General features: G+C 34.6%; 1 protein-coding gene across 6 annotated transcripts in view; it reads left to right on the top strand.

Annotated features, from left to right (window-relative positions):
* PPP1R12A (protein phosphatase 1 regulatory subunit 12A) overlaps positions 1-20,010 on the top strand; it is a 139,179-nt gene that overhangs the window by 29,019 nt on the left and 90,150 nt on the right. For all 6 annotated transcript variants that reach the window (XM_035698799.2, XM_035698801.2, XM_035698800.2 and 3 more), the window contains exon 2: positions 18,947-19,077. In XM_035698799.2, coding sequence (XP_035554692.1) covers positions 18,947-19,077 — 131 coding nt within the window. The remainder of the gene's footprint in view (positions 1-18,946; positions 19,078-20,010) is intronic.

The following is a 20,010-nucleotide window of genomic DNA, read 5'->3' as shown; positions in this document are numbered from 1 at the left end:
CCGTAATGGGAAGGACAAAGAAATTTTATTAAGCAGTTCAATTAAACTGATACTTGTTGTTCCAACAAGTGCAAACCACTGCTATAAACATTACAGGGGAAAAAAGAGGGACTCAATTTGTAACCCCAGGAAGTGTATAGTCTAATAGAGGCAAGTACATACATAAGTAATATTATATAGAGTAAGATGAAAGGTTTGCATAAAATGCCAGTTTTATTAAACAAGGGGGAATGTTATACCAGTGAGTGTCTAAATGAATAAAAACTCACATCAAATGTTGTGAGGAAGTGGAGCAATTGGAATTCTCATTGTTGGTGGAGATGTACATTGGTACAATTCCTTTGGGAAAATGTTACCAGATTCTTATAAAAGTAAACATGCACCTGCCCAGAAATTCCATTCTTAATGTTCACTCTAGAGGAATAAAAACATATATTCTAAAAAGACTTGTACATAGTGTTTGTAACAACTATATTCCTAATATTCCTAATGACTACCTGGACTGTTTCCAGTTGAAAACTGGAATGGATCAACTCTGGCTATGATGTAGCCATACAAGGGGATTACTTACTTGGCAGTAAAAAGGATGAACTACTGGTACAGCTACATGTGAATCTCATGAATGTTTTCCTTAAAGAAGCCTTTCACAAAATATGGATCTACTGTAGGACTTACATGAAATTTTAGAATGGCAACATCTAATTTATAGTAGGAACAAAAGGCCAAAATAATGGTATCCTTGGGGGATTGAAGGAGCAGTTTGACCAGAAAGGGACATGAAAGAAGTCTGTAGTGATGATGTGTTCTAAATCTTGATAGGGGTTTGAGTTACACAGATTTATGCATTGGTTAAAACACAGCAAATGTACATCTAAGATCCTTGCATTTCATAATATGTAAATTTTATATGAAAAAACTAAATAAATATTGAACTCCACTTAATGATATAGAGGCTGAACTATTTAGTTAATTTAGTAATTATACTAATTTCTACAGGTTTACTTTTTTTGGTAAATTTCAAAGTAGCTGGATTAATAGATGAATAAAGGAATTACTAGGTAGATAGTGCTGTGCCAAAGCAGGTAGTAATATGTTAATAGTAGAATTTAGATGGTGAATGCATACATATTCACTGTAAAATTCTTTGAACTTTGCTGTATGTTTGAACTTTTTCATAATAAAATGGGAAGGAAAGAGGGAGAATGTTTAATGTGGAAGGTAGTTCCAAGAAATATTTTTATGTTTTATGTAACCTTTAGGATCTAGAGGAATAGAAAGGATGAGGCGGGGAGTAGGGGGCATCTAGGCAGAGATGTAGGGAAAGCATTATAGGAGGAAGATGCAGCATTAGAAGAAATACCAGGATAAGAATTGGAGTAGTAAGTAGTTCACTTTGGCTAAAGCACAGGGTAAAATATTGAAACCATAAACATATAAAAATGAGAGGTATAAGAAGTCATTAGGAATTTTGTTTAGGAATGAATGGTAAGACATTTCTTCCTCCAAACAAAAGGAAAAAAAGAAGGGTGTGAAGATGTAGGAGCTTCTAATGTGAAAAGAGTACTATCCTTTGAAATTGCCGTTGACCATTTCAGTTTCCTTGGTAGTATAGGTGGTGTCATAGAGCAGTAGGGTGTAATAATGTGACAGGAATTCAGGCAAAAGACTGATCTGTTAGTGGAACATTATAATGAGGTTAAGGTGAAGTTATAGCGGAGCATGGTTTCATGATTTTTCTAGCATTGCTCTACAGCATCTGCATTAGAGCACAGAAAGCAAGTAGATAGTATTGTTCAGCCTTGGAGATTAGGAAGGGTTATATGGAATCCTGGGATGGCAAATGGATAGTTGAAATAGAAAATAGCAAGAAAAGCCAGTGAAGGTAGGCTGGGACGAATTAGAATGGGCCAAGAATCAGGAATTCACAATGAGGCCCAGAAAAAAAAGAGATTCAGTGGAAAGAGGGGGAAAGAGTTGAAAGGATGAGGTACTGTGCTCTTCTCTGGGAATTTCATCATTCTGAGATCTTAGAAGTGACATTTGGAAATGGTGGCCTCATTGTCCACCTCATCCAGTCAGCCAGAAATTTAGGAGGCATTCTTAAAACTTTTTTTTCTCTTAATCTCTATCTCAACAAGAATGTTTTAATTCTTGAGTTTTCAGGGGCACCTGGGTGGCTCAGTGGTTGAGCATTTGCCTTTGGCTCAAGGAATGATCCCAGGATCTTGGGATCGAGTCCCATTTGGGCTCTCTGCAGGGAGCCTGCTTCTCTCCCTGCCTGTATCTCTCTGCCTCTCTCTCATGAATAAATAATTCTTCCGTTTACATTGTGAAGATAATATAAACTGTACGACATGAGTAGCTAGATAGACGGGTAGACAGACAAATGACTGTCTTGCAAATGAATACTGCTTCATTTAGTTGCATACATTTGCATTTCTCTTGGATTTGGTGCCAAATACAACGGATTTAACAATCATAGACAAATGAGGAAAGACCTAGATGGATTTAACGAAAATGTCATGTGTGTAACAGGCGGGGGTCAATTCCCAACCAAATGACATCACAGCCCTCTTAATAAACTAAAAAAAAAAAGTGATGAGGAAATTTATAAATTTGTTTTGGTTTATATATGTGCTACAGCATGTATAAAGGTCTAGGTTTATGTTCATAGCTGTTTATCTTAATAATAATTTCAGTCAATTTTAGGGAAGTCTGTGGGAATTTTTTCCCTTTTAGTGAGATCCCCTTATGTTACTCATTCTTGACAAGCACTGTTGTGCATAGTAAATTTAGTCTCCTTAGCCTGGATTATGAGACTAGCTGTAGTATCCCCCTCTCATTTCTAGTTAGTTCTGCCTAATTACCTAGCATCCCTTCTTGTACTCTGTCGTCCTTCAGCAGTACCAAATGCTCTCTGTCCAATCAGCTGCTTCCCCCTTTTAGGAGAAAATTGGAAAATTGTTTTGGCTTTCACCATTTCTGTACCCTTAAAGACATAGATTAGATTTCTCCAGGAAGCACTGGCTCTTCCCTAGACTATTCCTGTCTCCTGAGTTCCTAAAAATATATGACACTTGCCATATTAAATAAAGATCATCTTTTTCCTGCTTGGATCCCAATTAAAATGATCTACTTCATAACCATCTGTATCAGATGATCATCTGATCATCGTTGTATCCCAGCATATTGTACCTAATGATGTTCAGTAGTTTTAGAAAAGATCTGGATCCTTCTGCAGTGCTGGTGATGGGTATTAGAGTCCACAGACAGTTTTGGTCTTCTGAAAGATGTTTTCTGGAAGAGGAAGTTTATTACTGTGACAAAATAGAGCTTTGAGGTTTAACTCATGTCTCATTTATATAATCTGTTCTCTTATTAACATGAAATAGCTGTATCAGAAAATACTTCCATTTGTATCAGACATGAGTATTCCACTGAGGTTTACATACTGCGAAGTTCTATAAAATGAACTACTGCTTTTCCTTTTTTTTGTTCTTGGTTTCTTAAAAATCGCAAAGTAAGTCATTGTACATTTTACTGTTCTAAAGACAAAGTGTGCAAAGTTGTAAGTAAAAGGTAAATAATAAAAAAGTTAACTGTTACCTCAGGATCTTTGCTCATTTTCTTAGGGTCACCACTGTTTTTCTCAGGAACTCTGAAACTTTCAGCACTAGTTGTGTCACCTGAGTGTTCTTTGTAATCACAACCATGCAAAGAAAACATTGCCAGTAACGTTTATCAGTTTTAGTTCTTTTCAGCGGTTGTCAGTTTTGATGTCACTTGGTCAGCCTTCTACCTTTTATAGGTCATAGTTTCTCTAATACATTTTTTTTCATATTGGGAACTTTATGACCTAAAAGAATTGGAAAATAAGCATTAGTCAAAACCAAAACACACATTGCAGAATCCACACAATTAAGCACAAATATTTTTATTTTACTAAGAAGTCCTCACATAATTCCTATGTGCTCTTCTTTAGGCTCAGTTTTTTGTTTGTTTGTTTTGTGGTTTTTTTTTTTTAGTGTTTGGCAAATTAAGAGCTACAAATTAAAATGAAGATAGGAAGCTATCACATAGTTTTAAGAGATGATAGATAAAAGCAAGATAGAAGGCAGAAAACTATTAAAAGCAAAAATGATTTCCACAAAGCATTTTAAGTATCATTATAGCTGCATAAACTATTAGCTACAAGGACATTGTTGTATAATACTAGATTTTAATAGTTGATACTATAATGGGTTGATAGAGAAAAATAAAATTAACATCTTTTGTACCTGTTTAAAATGTAAAGGAATGTGTAACAGACTTTAAAGGAAGATACCATCAGAAATATTTTTAAGGAAATTCAATAACCTAAATATACTTTTAAAATATACTGTAACTTTGTGAATTTGATCGTAGTGTTTTGCAGGAACACTTTTAGGATTATCTGTGATAATATAAGTGAAACTAGAAAAAAATGTGACAACCTTCTCATGGTAGCTTAGTACCTATGTTTCATGTATTTTAGGGTTATTAGATTTGACTGTTGCCTAGACATTTCCATCCATGGGAATCCCAAAGCCTTATATGGTCAAGACTTAGCTTTTAGACATTCAGTGAAATGCAAGGCACCACTCCAAAAAAGAAAGAAAGGGAAAAAAAAACTAGCTGGCTTTCACTTTGTCTTCAGTACTGTCTTGGCTGCTTTTATTACCACGGTAGCTAAATGACTAAGAACCTCATGTGCATTGAGAGTCTGTCTTACTAATGGAAGGAATTCCTTTTGTGGCAGTAGTTTTATGCTAGAATGCTAATGTTATTTTAACAAAACACTGCATGCTATTGGTTATATAATTTTGGGGTTTTACTTTGTGTGTGTGTGTGTGTGTGTGTGTGTGTGTGTGTGTGTGTTTTAAGGAAACTTAAAAGCAATTCTGGCTTATTTTATCTTACTACAAAGTAGAGGAGAGGATCATAGCTGCACGTGGTGCAGTTTTCAAAGTGTAGGTTTCATTAATGGCAGGTATTAGGGAATTGAAGATGAAGTTATTTGCTTGGAGTTTTCTTCCTTGAAACTCCTGGTAGTTGATTAGGGGACACAGCTGAAAAAGATGTGAACCTTCAAGAGCAGCAGTGCTAGCCAACAAAAGGGCTGCTAAAACAATAACTTATTTCTACACTATTATGATCTTATTTAGCTCTAGTCATCTTTTTTGCTTTGGAGAATGTGATTTTTTTGAGTGATCATATGATTATCACTCATTCATATATTTAACTCCAAGAGAGTTTAATACTTTATAGATATTAAAACTCGTATTATCAATTACAATTTTTTTATGTTTGAAGAGGGAAGGTATTATTCCCCTTAACATAAGATGATCTGTGGTAAGTCGGATATCACATGGAACAATTAATTTCTCTGATACAGTCAACTATAGGTAACGAAGAATAGCAACCTATTTCTGAGTCCTACCACTGAAGCTAAATCATACTTGTAGCTTCCTCCATTTCACATTTGATTATTGTCTGATATATTCTAGATACCATGTTATAATCCTTAATGGGATCCTTTGGCTTTGAGAGCTCATCGTATAGTTGGAGGCAGGAAGGAAAGTGAATGTAGAGAGATAGTATGTATGGGAAGATAATTGCAACACAATGTTTTAAGTAAGATGGGACAGATGTGTTTGGAGTGTTACAAAAAATGGAAGGAGAGAGTGATTATCACATAAGCTGGGGAAAGCTTAAGAAATAAAGGCTTAAGATGGTTAAAAGAAGACTAACTTGAGGAGTAATCTATAGGGTCCAGCAGTGCCTCAGCCATTACTCCATGTGTACCCTTTATCTTCGAGAGAAGTTATAAAGTTTCCAAATTGCCTTAGTTAAGTCTTATGATCAAAAAGAAATGAAATTTCATTATCAGGTTACTTTTTCTTGGCACCTAAATTCAACCCCCTCCTCCCATCAACCAGCTTTTTGTGTGTGTGTGTGTGTGTGATGGAACCTAAGAATATGTTTATTTAAGATATTTAGTACTGGGTTTTATCTAAAGACTCTTGATTGTCATGTTTTCCTCAGCAGTCTGAATGACTTCTAAGGCTCAGTTTAGGCTCTTCTCTTTTCCTATTGCTTCCAGTAATCTTTCTGAAATATTGATCTGATCATGTCACCCCTCTGGTTAAAAACTCTGAAGAGGGGCAGCCTGGATGGCTCAGCGGTTTAGCGCCGCCTTCGGCTGAGGGCGTGATCCTGGAGTTCCGGGATCGAGTCCCGTGTCAGGCTACCTGCATGGAACCTGCTTCTCCCTCTGCCTGTGTCTCTGCCTCTCTCTCTCTCTCTCTCTCTCTCTCTCTCTCTCTCTGTCTCTCTGTGTGTCTCATGAATACATAATAAAATTTAAATTACATTATTTATCTACTCTAAAGTTATAATTTCAGATTGTTCTGGCATATTCAAGAAATGGAGGATGGTCCAGTGTGATTTGTGGAAATGGAGAGACAGGTTTAGATAATTTAGGTAACTCTTAGTGTAAAGGACTACCTGATAGCATTCAAAAGGAGTTGAAATATAGGAGAAATGACAAATTAGAGATTAAGTAGAGAAGGGAGCATGATGTTCAGATATACACTAGTTGAAGCAAAGAAAATTGATATAAATACCATTTACTTTCATCCCAAATATAGTGTTGTGGCTACTGTTTATTGCTGTATAGCAAATTACCTCTAAACTTAAAATAATAAACATGCATTATCATATTTTCTATGGTTCAGGAATTTGAATGTGGCTTATCTAGGTGCTTCTACCTCAGAATCTCACAGGAGATTGCCCTTAAGCTGTTGGCTGGGATTGCAGTCTTATCTGAAGGTTTAACTGGGCTGGGGGCTGGGTAAGTAGAGATCTACTTCAAAGCTTCCTCATGTGGTTATGGACAGGCTTTGCTTGCTTGCCACTTGGGCTTCTCATCAGGACTGCCTCTTGTTGTGACATTTGAGTGCTCCTAGGTTGTGAGTGATCCAGGAGAGGGCAAGAGAGAGTAAATACATAATATCCCATCACTTCTACCCTGTCCAGTTTGTTGCAAGCAAGTCCAGCGTGTAACTACCATGAGGCAAATATCTTTTGCCATCTTAGAGCCTACCTACCATGGCAGCAAACTAAAATAAAATAATTTTTGTGGGATTTTATATCCCTCAATTTATATTAGTAAATATTTAAGAATTGCTTCCTATTAGTACTTTGCTTACTATTACTAGTAACTTCTCTCACTGTTCAACAGAGTACTTGAAAATCAATTATATCTTTGCCCGTTTGTTTTTGTTTATCCCTCTCTGCTCTCCATTTCAGTGTTTGGTGACTCTTATTTTGTGACTTGGAAATATACGCACCTGTTTCCTTAACTCCTCCATCAGTGGTCCCAGAAATACAGAGTAACTTGGTAGTCTGAAATGGAAAATAATATTTGATTGAAATGACCAAATAGAATTTTTTTTTAATTTTCTTTCTTGGGACTCAGAATTATATATCATTAACTTCATCTTTGATGCTTTTTTGCCAAAGCATATCAGAATATAGCAGAACAAGTACAAGGTTCTCAGCCTTTCAGACCTATCTTTGCTCTTTCCTTTATGAAAAGAATCAAGGATATAGTTTCAAGACCTAGGTGGGTGGCTAGGTGGCTTAGCGGTTGAGCGTCTGCCTTTGGCTCAGGGTGTGATCCCAGTTTAGGGATTGAGTCCCACATCGGGGTCCCTGTGCGGAGCCTACTTCTCCCTCTGCCTGTGTCTCTGCCTCTCTCTGTGTCTCTCATGCATAGATAAAATCTTACAAAAAAAAAAAAAAAAAGACTTAGCCTATTTCTTCCCTGTACTTCCTCTCCCCTCCCCATCTATGTCATGGACATGACAAAAATCTGTTTCTCTTCCCAAACCTCTCCCCTTTTCAATTTGAATTTATTTGTATACATATATATAGTTTTTAAAATTTAACATTGTGAGGTTCCATAAAAGATATACTGAAGTAATCTGTGTATACTAAAGTGCAGAGGAGAATTTGAGATTAGAAAGGTTTATCATTTTGTGATTCTATCTATGTATATGTTTATTTCTGATTAGACTGTGAGTTATAGGCAGGATTTGGTTCTTTAATTTTGAGCTAGGCACTGTGCTGTATGCTAAAAAAAATAGTAGTGATAATTGCCCAATGAATGTTGATTATCCATATCTAACCATCATTTAGGGAACATTATTTTAGGATATCTCTGTGTAGACCATTTGACATAGTTTTATTAAACAGGACATGTATTATATATACTGTTTTAATTAAAAAGTGTTAAATTTAGTTTTGCTTTAATTTGCCAAAGAAGACAGCTGAAGACTGAAGTAAAAGTTAAATTTTAGATTAAATTTTCTTTATAACTAGATGAGGTATCTCCTTAAATGTTCTTTAAGGTTAAGAAAATAGCCTATGAATACAGTGACATCGGATTTTTTTTAATGAGCACATTCCAATTTTAGAAAGATTTGACTATTCTCTAAGAAAGGTTAGCATATTAGCATTCATCCATTTTTGTCTTTTCTCCCCTCATTTCATTTTATTAGCTATATTAATATTTCTACTTTGTTAAAATTTATAATATTTACATTCTTTTTTAAATGTACTTATGACTCCTTTGATCATGCTGTCTTGATTTCTGAATGTATTTTGTTCATTTGATTGCATAGATTTTATTGTGAAATAGGGTTTATCATCTTACCTTTGATCTTGTGTTTTACTCTGCGTTATTAAGTAGCACCAAAATGTGGGGCATTTGGCTCGTCAAGTTGTGCTTTCTCCCATACTGCTTTCTCTTTCTGGATTTTTGCCTACTAGTAAACTTTTTTTCCTTTCCTTATATTTTGTCTCCCCTTTCTTAAATACTGGTGGTCCTCCAAGTTTGACATTGCTTTTCTGATCACATCGTACAAATGCTGGTTATGCATTATTTCTTCTCTAGCTTCAGTTACCATGGATGTCAGAAGTTTTTGGTCTAGTCTGTTCACAAATTAGATGGGGAATTTCTTTAAAGTGGAAATTCCTGGGCACCACCATCAGAAACTCTGAGTTCTTCTCTTTCTCTCAAAATTGAAGTTAAGTACTCTAGTTATGTTTATAGCATTTATTTTACCTCTTTTTGCTGTTGTTTAGTTCTCTGTCTCGTTTGCTGGACTCTAAGGTCTAACAGTACAGAAATCTGGTCTGTATCCTTCACCAGTATATTTCTAGCAGCCATCATAGTGTCTGGCTGAAGTGGATACTTAATACTTTCTGAGTTAATGAAGAATCTTCTCTTTATCGGCCACATATTTTTCTGGACACTGAAGAAATCCATCAAGAAATATAACTCACAGCTATCTGAAATTTTTTGCTTTGTTTTGTTTTGGAAAACCGTAAGAACTTTATGTCCTCACTGTAGAGACATTTTTGGAAAATAATTCAATGACTTTAACTTCTATTAATTAACATTTTGGCACGTACTCTTCTGAACTTTTTTTTTTTAAGATGTATTCATTTATTTATTTATGATAGACATAGAGAGAGAGAGACAGAGAGACAGGAGGAGGGAGAAGCAGGCTTCATGCCGGGAGCCCGACACGGGACTCCATCCCGGGACTCCAGGATCATGGCCTGGGCCAAAGGCAGGCGCTAAACCGCTGAGCCACCCAGGGATCCCCTCTTCTGAACTCTTAATTAGGCATATCAGTAGCAAGAATGGTATCATATTATGCATATTTTTGTAACCTGTTTTTTTAATTTAATAGAAATATTAGGTAGAAGCTTTTATTTCTTCTCTTGAAACTAAATTATTTTCTTAATAGTATATACATGGATTAAACTCCTCCATCCAGGTCAGTGAGTGATCACTTCTGATGAAAGACTTCAACAAGCAAAACAGCAACCTTATAACTACCTTCCTGTCTAGAGTTCAGACAATAATGAAACCTGGCCAAAGATTTATTTTCTCCAAAAATTTGTCTTTAACTCATCTCTACTCCCATACTGACTCTTTCATTAATGCTATATTTCTTTTAAATTGCTTATTATTTTTGTTTTATATGCTTATCTTACTTTCCTAATTAGATTACAAGCATTCTGTTTTAGCTCATTAGCAAAAATTTATTGGGTGACTGTTAGGTATTGTGGGGTATATAAAGACATTTTCTATTCTTAAGGAACTGTCATCTCAATGGGAGAAAAGATTTGGAACATATGAAACAATAAGAAAGGTAGCAGGTCTTTTTCTTTTTTTTTTTTTTTAAGATTTTATTTATTCATGAGAGACACACAGAGGCAGAGACAGGCAGAGAAGAGAAGAAGCAGGCTCCCTGCAAGGAGCCCAATGTGAGACTCGATTCCAGGATGCCAGGATCACACCCTGAGCCACTCAGGTCCAGAAAGGCAGCAAGTCTTGCACAGTACAAAAAAAATAATAAAGTCTTGCACAGTACGTAGGACAGTTTTACCTACACATCCACACACTAGATCATAAATGCCTACTCATTAAGGACAAGTTAGCATTTTGTTTTGATTCATTTTACATGTATTTATTATCTGTTTTCTATATGCCAGGGACTGTTCATGAAGGAAAAAAAGAGAATATAATCTTTTTAGTCTCTTCTTACATTTACTAGAATGCATTATATATAGTAGGCAATCAATACAAATCATGATTTTTACAGTGAGAGAATGATCCTGAAGATCCATTCTCTATAGATCCTAAGAATTTTAAACTCTAAAAGAAATGCTCTTCCCTTATTAAGTCCCCAAATAAAAGTGTTGGCCTCTGAAGATCTAGGTTTAACTTAGTAGTTTATAGATCTTTATCAATAAAGGAAATAACAGAGCTGTGTAATAAGAAGATATGGGTATATTTCAATCTTTGAATATTTATAGTTTCCAATTTCTAGGGTTATCTTTCAAATATGTAGTGCTTGTTGGATGAAGCATGAATGTTCAAGCAGTACTTAGATTGCTTTTCCCCTAGAAACTTTTTTTGGTCTCAAAAATTTTTTTCAGATATTTTTATTGTCTGTTTGCCATGTCTAGTTCATACAATCCACAAATATATATTGGATATTCTCTTTGTCAGATATATGTCTCCTTTATTCTCTCTAGGATACCATAAGCCTGAACTTTTTCTTAATCCAAATGAAGAATTTCCTGTGTTCCAGCACTTTGTATAAGGGACAAGCTTTTTTATATGAGGACAAGCTTTTATTTTTGTATCTAGATTTCCTACCTGCTTGTATATAAGAGTCAAAAGGCAAAAATATTTTAAAGATAATATAGTGCTGAACTTGTTACTTGTTTTCATAACTAATATAATAGATGATTCCTAAGCTTATACATGCTCATTTACTTGCTCCTCTTAATCCAAGACCAAGCTATTTACTTTTTTATTATTCAGTATGAGAGTACTGCTTAGAAGTCTTCATTGTTTTTCTTGTATAAACCACATTCATAACTCTTCCTTTGATAATCCAAATTCAGTTTTCCTTAAAATAGACAAATACTTGCTTGAATAGCTTCAGTTCAATTCCTCTTAAGCATACTCACTGATACGTATGTCCCTCTGAATGCTTAGAGAATGGACTGTTTTCGAATATATCTACAAATTTCTGTTCCCAGCAGTTGAGCAGAACTGAGTTTTCCTTAGTAAGAGTCATAAAGAATTGTTTCAAGGAAGTGCAAATTGGTTTTAGAGAACCTCCATATTTAAATTAATTTGTCTTAATGAACTGTGTTACTAATGATTAGGTACAAATTGTAAACATTTCAACTAATTGGCTGTGATTTCATTTTCACTTAAGTACTTAAGTTCTCAAATGACGTACAACTAAATCTTTTTCTGTTACTTTTCCCTCCTGAGTCTTATATAATATGTATGAGCTTATATTGAAACTTTTATATATAAAAGTTTGTTTGAAGGAAGTTTGAAACCCCGTAAGTGCATCTTTTGAAATTTAGTCCTCCTCTTAGAAATAATTGTGGGTGGGACTTTTACCAAAAATGATACTAAAAGGAATATTTGACAAGTCTCCAACATATAACCTTTTTTATAATTTATAGAGGGATGAGAAAGCAAGTTTTAGATGTGAATATAAAAAAGAAAATTTGAAATGGAGATGATTTAGCATGTCGATTATGCATTAATACAAACATAAGCACTTACTATTTGATACTACTCTAATTGCTTTCTATATTAATTCATATACTTCTCATACTCAACTTTTGAGGTAAGTACTACTATTACCCTCATTTTCCAGAGGAAACTGGCACACAGGATGTTAAGTAATTTATCCAACATCTGGCTAGTAAGTGGCAGAACTGGATTGATTAATCCTTGACAGTCTGGCTCTAGGATATGCACTTTAAACAAACCTTTTTTTTTTTTTAACTCACTTTTATGAAAAGGAATATTATGGTGTTAGAACTTATTTGAAATGCTCCTAATTTTGTAATTGTGATTTTACTCAGTTGAATTACATAGTCACATAACATTTTTGGTTTTATTTCTCTGGGAATGAAATTTAATGATTTTTCAAGCTATTCATGCTCTAACCAAAATTTGTCATTAACTCATGAATTTTGTCTACTTTCAGCCAACATTGTATAGCCCCTTTATCAATACTTTGTTGTTAGGCTTTGCAACTTTTTTCTTAGAAAGTGTAGGAAACAAAGCTTGTCCTTGAGCTTATTCTCTGAGAAAAATAACTAGGTTTCCTTTTCAATAAAAACAGATGTTTTATGTACTTGAACTAGTTTGTTGAATTAGTTCACATCTCAGGTTGACAAAGCTGTTCTGTACCTGGAATTAAATGACAAATGTGTCTTCACACAGCTATTTATTATTGGCGGTTGCTCTGGATATGTAGTCATGAAAAATTTAAGATCTACCTACAAAATCTTACTAGCATAGTTTGAGTCATTCTGTTTCCTTCCATATATGGCTTAATAAACTGACCATATTTAGTCAAATATTTAAAGTTAGCAAGTCATGTGTCTCTTAATGTGCTGCATGTGTTAGGTTTTGATTCTTTTAGCAACAATATTTTTATGGGCATGCCTTGCCAGTTGCTTGTGTATGCTTTATAAATGTTTAGGAGAACATTTTGAACAACTTGCACCACAAACTTGAGATTCATATGTAATATATATATATATTTTGTGACAGTATTTTTACCATTTAATTTATATTAAAACATTTCAGAAATTTATTACATTTATAAACAAAGGAACAAGTAGATTTAGCATTAACTACTTTAGGGATTTTTATTGGTTTTTCTTGCATTATACTGACTTAAACACAAATATTTTAAATCAGAATCAACATTTCATTTATTGGGAATTAGCTGTACCCATAGGTTAATATTTTCAAAGAGCTTGAGTATTGCCTTCTTTTTTTTTGAATATTGCCTTCTTAAACTTTAATTTTATTTTATTTATTTATTTTTGCCTTCTTAAACTTAAAAAAGTAACCATTCATCTTGAAAAATTTTTTATCTTCAGTGTCAAAGATTTACTCAAAGGTGGCAAATAAACTCTATTTTAGATCTTGCATACCTTTTTCCTCACTATATGTGACTTTGCATCTTCATACACCAGAAGATGCCTGTCACTTGTTCATATGTTAAACTCTGATACAGATCCTCCTCCAGGAAATATTCCCAGACTATCACATACCATTCTTCCTTAGTTCTCCTTTTTTGAGCTCCCACAGTAAGTAGTGCACAGCCCTATAATTATATAATATTCCTTTTAATATAGTTATCTATTTGTGTGTTTGTCTTTATACCAGCTGGTAAGCTGCTTGAGAACTCTCCCTTTGACTGAATAAAATAACACAAATGTCTTTGTTTTCCAAATAGAATGTATAGGTCATAATTTAACACTTCTCTGTTTTCAGAATCACTTGCTATATCCTCAGTGATTTCAAGCCCCATTGTATTATTAGCTTAATGCAGATAATTCCCAAATTGATATTTTCATTTCAAATTTATTTTCAAAGCTCTAGATCTGCATATCCAATTGGCCACTGGATATGCCTCATTAGATATACAGACACCTATAAATTCAGCATGTCCAAAGCTATGAAATCATCTTTCTTTCCCCAATCTGTTTCTTGAACCTGTAGTGTTTATTTTCATGAATGGCTTCTCCCTGTCCTTCACTTTAATGTATCCATTCTTTAAGCCTTGCATATTTTCTCTTTAAGTTTTTCAATATGGTCAGTCTGAATGACTTCTAAGGCTCAGTTTAGGCTCCTCTCTTTTCCTATTGCTTCCAGTAATCTTTCTGAAATATTGATCTGATCATGTCACCCCTCTGGTTAAAAACTCTGAAGAGGGGCAGCCCGGGTGGCTCAGTGGTTTAGCACCGCCTTCAGCCCAGGGTGTGATCTTGGAGACTGGGGATCGAGTCCCACGTCAGGCTACCAGTGTGGAGCCTGCTTCTTCCTCTGCGGAGCCTGCTTCTCCCTCTGCCTGTGTCTCTGCCTCTCTCTCTCTCTCTGGGCCTCTCATGAATACATAAATAAAATCTTAAAAAAAAAAAAAAAAAAAACAAACCTCTGAAGAGCTTTTTTCGAACATTATCTTCTTAAAGTTATAAAATGTTTCTCCTGTTTCTCTCTACTGCTGAATTGAGCCAGTATGACTGATGGGAGTATTATAGTCTGTTCCTTTGATGTGTGGGAGTAGAAAGTGGGTTAAAAACCACCTATATAAAAAAAAAAAAAAAAAAAAGGATCCCTGGGTGGCGCAGCGGTTTGGTGCCTGCCTTTGGCCCAGGGCGTGATCCCGGAGACCCGGGATCGAATCCCACGTCAGGCTCTCGGTGCATGGAGCCTGCTTCTCCCTCTGCCTGTGTCTCTGCCTCTCTCTCTCTCTGTGACTATCATAAATAAATAAAAATTAAAAAAAAAACACCTATAGCGTCAAATCCAATCATCTTTGCATTATATTCAGATCTTTTACAAATATATTGAGACCTTGTAGCACGTAGCCTTATCATAACTTACCAAAACTCTCTATACCACTGGATGATTTACTTAGTTTATTTCATACATTTTTTTTTTTAATCACAGTGCATTTGCCCAGTGAAGGTCCTTCCACTTGAATTGCTAGTTGAACAACTCCTATGTAATCTTCAAAACCTTGCTCAAAGGTATACTTCTTTTTTTTTTAAGTAAACTCTACCCACAACATGGCGCTCGAACTCATGACCCTGAGGTCAAGAATCACACACTCTCCCAGCTCAGCCAACCAGGTGCCTCTCACATGTATATGGACCTATATGGACCACCTTAGTTGCAAGAAGTTATCTCTGTGTCCCAGTGATACTTTAGTAGTTTTTTATCCACTGCTGTTGTACCCTTATATGATCATAGTCAATTTATGGACAAGCTGCTCTATTACAGTGTGATCCTTCCCCCTCCCTGTGTTTCTAGGGCCTTGGCTTATATGGTTTTTAGTATATATAATATGAAGAATAGATAAGGGAATTCGGGATATTTAGCTTAAAAAAAAGTGGGAATTCTTGGGGGCAAGGAGTTCTTCATAGTATTTAAAAGCTATCAGTTAAAAGACAATTCCAGTCTTCCAGAAAACTCCTTCATGCCCTTCCTTTCCTTACCAATTTAACAATGATTCTGAACTTCAGCATCAGAGATTAGTTTTGTCTAGAAACCATAGTATATATCCTTTCTGTCCTTTTTTCCCTCATCTATGTCTGTGAAGATCATCTGTCTTGTGGAGGTTAGCAGTGGTTTATTCATTGTGCTTGATGTTCTTTTCTCATTGATGTATAGGATCCTTTTACATGAATAGAATCTCCTTACACACATACATTCCATGCCATTTATTTATTTACTACTGTTCTTTATTCTATTATACCTTATAGTATGATAGATATTCTATCATGCTATTATACTTTAGTGGATACTGTCACATAGTTTTCTGAAGGGGTTTTATGAATTTTACATTTTCATCAACAGTTTTTTTCTCCATATTAAAATAAAATAAATTTAATATTTCTCTTTTAAGAATCAAGTGTTGGGGCACAAGGCTGGTTCAGTTGGAGTGTGTGACTCTTGATCTCTGGGTTGTGAGTGTAACCCCACGTTGGATGTAAAGTTTACTTAAAAATAGTATATTAAAAAAAAAAAGAATCAGATGTCAAGTTTTCTTATGTAAACACTGCCTATTCATTGTAAACATTTGGAAATAAAGGGAAATTTAAAGAAAATAAAATTTTTTCTTAGTCTCACAACTAATGATAATGACTATTAACCTTCAGTACAGGGGCATCTGGGTGGCTCAGTGGTTGAGCACCTGCCTTTGACTCAGGTCATGATCCAAGGGTCCTGGGATTGAGTCCTACATCGGGCTCTCCACAGGGAGCCTGCTTTTCCCCCTGCCTATGTCTCTGCCTCTCTCTGTGTCTCTCATGAATAAATAAATAAAATCTTTTTAAAAACCTTCAGTGTATAGTCTTTTTGTGTACATATTTTTTAGTAAAATTGGAATATTAGGTAAACTTCTTGGATTCTTCTTTAAAAATTTAATATATTGTGAGCATTTTCTCATATCCCTTTATAAAGAATCATTTCTTGTTTGCTTGACATTCTCTCATTTAAAAAAATCAGATTCATATTATTTATCAAATAGAGTGTTACATTTTTATGTCAGTGATTTAAAAAATACTGTTACGGAGCCTGTAGGAATTAAAGCAGGTTGAGTGAAAATGGTAATATAATTAAATCTATATCTTTTCTCAAGGAAAATTAATGATTAAGTCTATAAATCTAATACTAATTGAAATCACTGTGGGGCATTAACTATCTCAACATTTTATAGAGTGCTTTCTAATAGTATTTTGACATTTCTTCTTTTTTTTGCTATTAGATAGCTGTGGTTTTCATCTCTCTCCAACCCTTTAACTACTGCTTCTTGAAAAAAATTTTTTTTTCATGAGCAGTATATACTTAAAGTCCAAATGAATGTTATTTATATATTCATTTACCATCTGCCATATGTAAGGTACCATTCTGGGCACTGTGGGACCTTGCCATCAAGTTGCTTATAACTTGTTCCAAGGAGAAGAATCATAGATACATAAGAATCTTAAACATGTTAGGGAGTTTTAGCTTCTTTCCTCCACTTGAAAAACAAAGACACTAATGCCTCAAAAGATTAGTTACTTGTCCATCACTACAAAATTTGTGGCAGAGCTGATACTAGAGCCTAGAAACAAAAGCTATGATTCCATGTCAGTACTTTTCCACTTTGTACTTTGTTCATAGTGCTTTACTTGACACTCCTTTTCCCCCCCTAAGAAAATGCTACTAAAAGTGTTTTCTTCTGTTTCTGTGATAGGTATAAAAAATTGATTTCACTTACACAACACTTTGTAAGTGCCTAGAACTTAATGATATCCTGTTGCAGACACTACAATTAGGTAAGAAATATGTTGATAAACTAGGAATATCTGTGGAAAGCAGTGAGGTGTGGAAAAGAGCTTATTCTTTTAGATTCTAAACATCTATTAGAGTGCCAGCTCTGTCATCTCCCACCTGTCTGACTTACTCAAGCAACTTAATCTCTTTGAATCTTAGCTTTCTCATTTGTTCATCCATTTATTAAGCCCCTACCACATACCAAGAACTGTATAAGATGCTGCAGATGCAGCAGAATTCCTGTTCTCAAAAGAGTTTATGTGCGGATAGTGTATATAAGTCAGTAAAATAGACAAAATACCAGTCATGCTACCTGGCACAAAAGAAACATTGATAAACGTCCCTTCTTACCTATCATAGGCTGCAGTTTCTCAAACATTTTTGTCTCAGGACTGCTTTATACTCTTAAAAATGACTGAAAGATCTCAAAGAACTTTTTGTTCCTATGCTGTGTGTATATTAATATTTGACGATAATAGAAGTTAAAACGGAGGGTTTTAAGTACTTATTAATTCATTTTAAAGCAGCAGTACTGTACCTATGTTACATAAATAACATTTCAAAATTAAAGTAACTGATTCATCTGCTCTTAAGGCTTGAATTTATCATTGACAACAAATAACTTGTTTTTCTTGAAATGACAGAGTGTTCATTTTTTTAAGAAAAAGAATGCAAAGAATCCAAGTTAGACTAAGTATAGTTTCTCATTTAAGTAAAAATTAAATTTTATGGGAAAAGTGGCTAGTCAGCTAGCATCTTAGTTGTACAAGTGCTTTTCCTCAGGGAGCCATTATACTTGGAAGAAGTGTTTTATCCATATTTCCTGTCTTGTTCTACAGAATATTAAAAAGGATGTGTATTCAGGGGTCAAATTTTGAGATTTATAAGACCTTTAAGATTTATAGGTTTTACTACTTTGTCAAGGATATTCATAAATAAAAATAGCTTAAAAAAAAAAAAACTATGAGTGCATAGTGGTAAATATAGTGACTGTTAATAGTTTTTTGGCCACTTCCTTGATTTGTGCTAAGGCACAGCAAGTTTTGCCACTAGTGCTTTCTGTATCCTCAAGTGCACCTGTCAACACAGTGAAAAGTGGAAACACCATCTTAGTATTATTTTGAGAGTAGTTTCGACTTGTCAATTCCTTGAAAGGATCCCTCCTCCCTCAACAGACCACATTTTTGGGAACCATTGCTGTAGAAGATATTATTGGTACTTATGTAATGTTTTGATATTATTTTAACGTGTACTTATTTTCATCGTGAGATTGGCATGGTCTGGTCACCCACAGTACTGCTGTATATGTATCTAAGCAAGGACCCTTACCATTTAGTTGATATCATTAGCCTGTTTGATGGCAGTACAATCAAGATAGCAGACTAAAAGAATATTTATGTTATAAAAACTGTAGTTTATTAGGAGTGTTGATTCAGATTTTTCTGATTGTGCTTTCTATTTTGTTTTTAGGCTTGCATCGATGACAATGTTGATATGGTGAAGTTTCTGGTTGAAAATGGAGCAAATATTAATCAACCTGATAATGAAGGCTGGATACCACTACATGCAGCTGCTTCCTGTGGATATCTCGATATTGCAGAGTAAGCCAGTTCTGTGTTTTTATTTAAATACCTAAACACTATTTTAGAGACCTGAGATTTTATAGAAATTGCTATTACAGATAAGTGAATGAGCACTTATATTACCTTAATTCATGAAAACTCTTCTTCCCAGTAAAAAGAATAAGCCATTCTTGGGAATTCATGTATTGAGTCTTTCATTAGGAGGTGATCCTCCATCTCCCCACCCTCTTTGGCTTTTGGTACTTTGTATTGATATGAGTAATTAATTGTACACTTCTCCATTTCCATCTCCTTTTCTTTTGAGTATATGTAGAGCATTGTCAAATGATTCAAGGTTAATACTTAGCAGTGTAGTCTATTCTTGTGTAATCATGAGTTGTTAGGGAAACTAACAATAACTTAGGTTACTTTACTATAGGGAGAATATGATACATAGTTCTCTAGTCAAAACATTTACTTATTTAATCTTATTATTAAGATTGTTTTCTAAAAGTTTTTTTAAAACTTTTTAAAAAATTCAATGAGAAATGGTCATTATTGGGATCCCTGGGTGGTGCAGTGGTTTGGCGCCTGCCTTTGGTCCAGGGCGCGATCCTGGAGACCCGGGATCGAATCCCACATCGGGCTCCCGGTGCATGGAGCCTGCTTCTCCCTATGTCTCTGCCTCTCTCTCTCTCTCTGTGTGACTATCATAAATAAATAAAAATTTAAAAAAAAAAAAAAAAAAAGAAATGGTCATTATTCTTATCTACCTTTAATGAGTGGGTACTTTCCAAGAAAACCTGATTCTTCAAACATATAACAAGGTAGTATAGTTATCCTGACAAAATAATTTTTTCACTAAGTTATTTCACTTTCTTCTTACTATGTATCCAATGTATCCAACACCATAAATAGGTTTTATTGTCTGCTCTTATCAAAGCTTACCAACTGGTAAATATTGAATATGGG

The sequence above is a fragment of the Canis lupus genome, chromosome 15 (assembly GCF_003254725.2).
Source record: "Canis lupus dingo isolate Sandy chromosome 15, ASM325472v2, whole genome shotgun sequence".
Lineage (NCBI taxonomy): Eukaryota > Metazoa > Chordata > Mammalia > Carnivora > Canidae > Canis > Canis lupus.
Note: the sequence above shows the minus strand (reverse complement) of the source record. Positions and strands in the feature narration are given on the sequence as shown.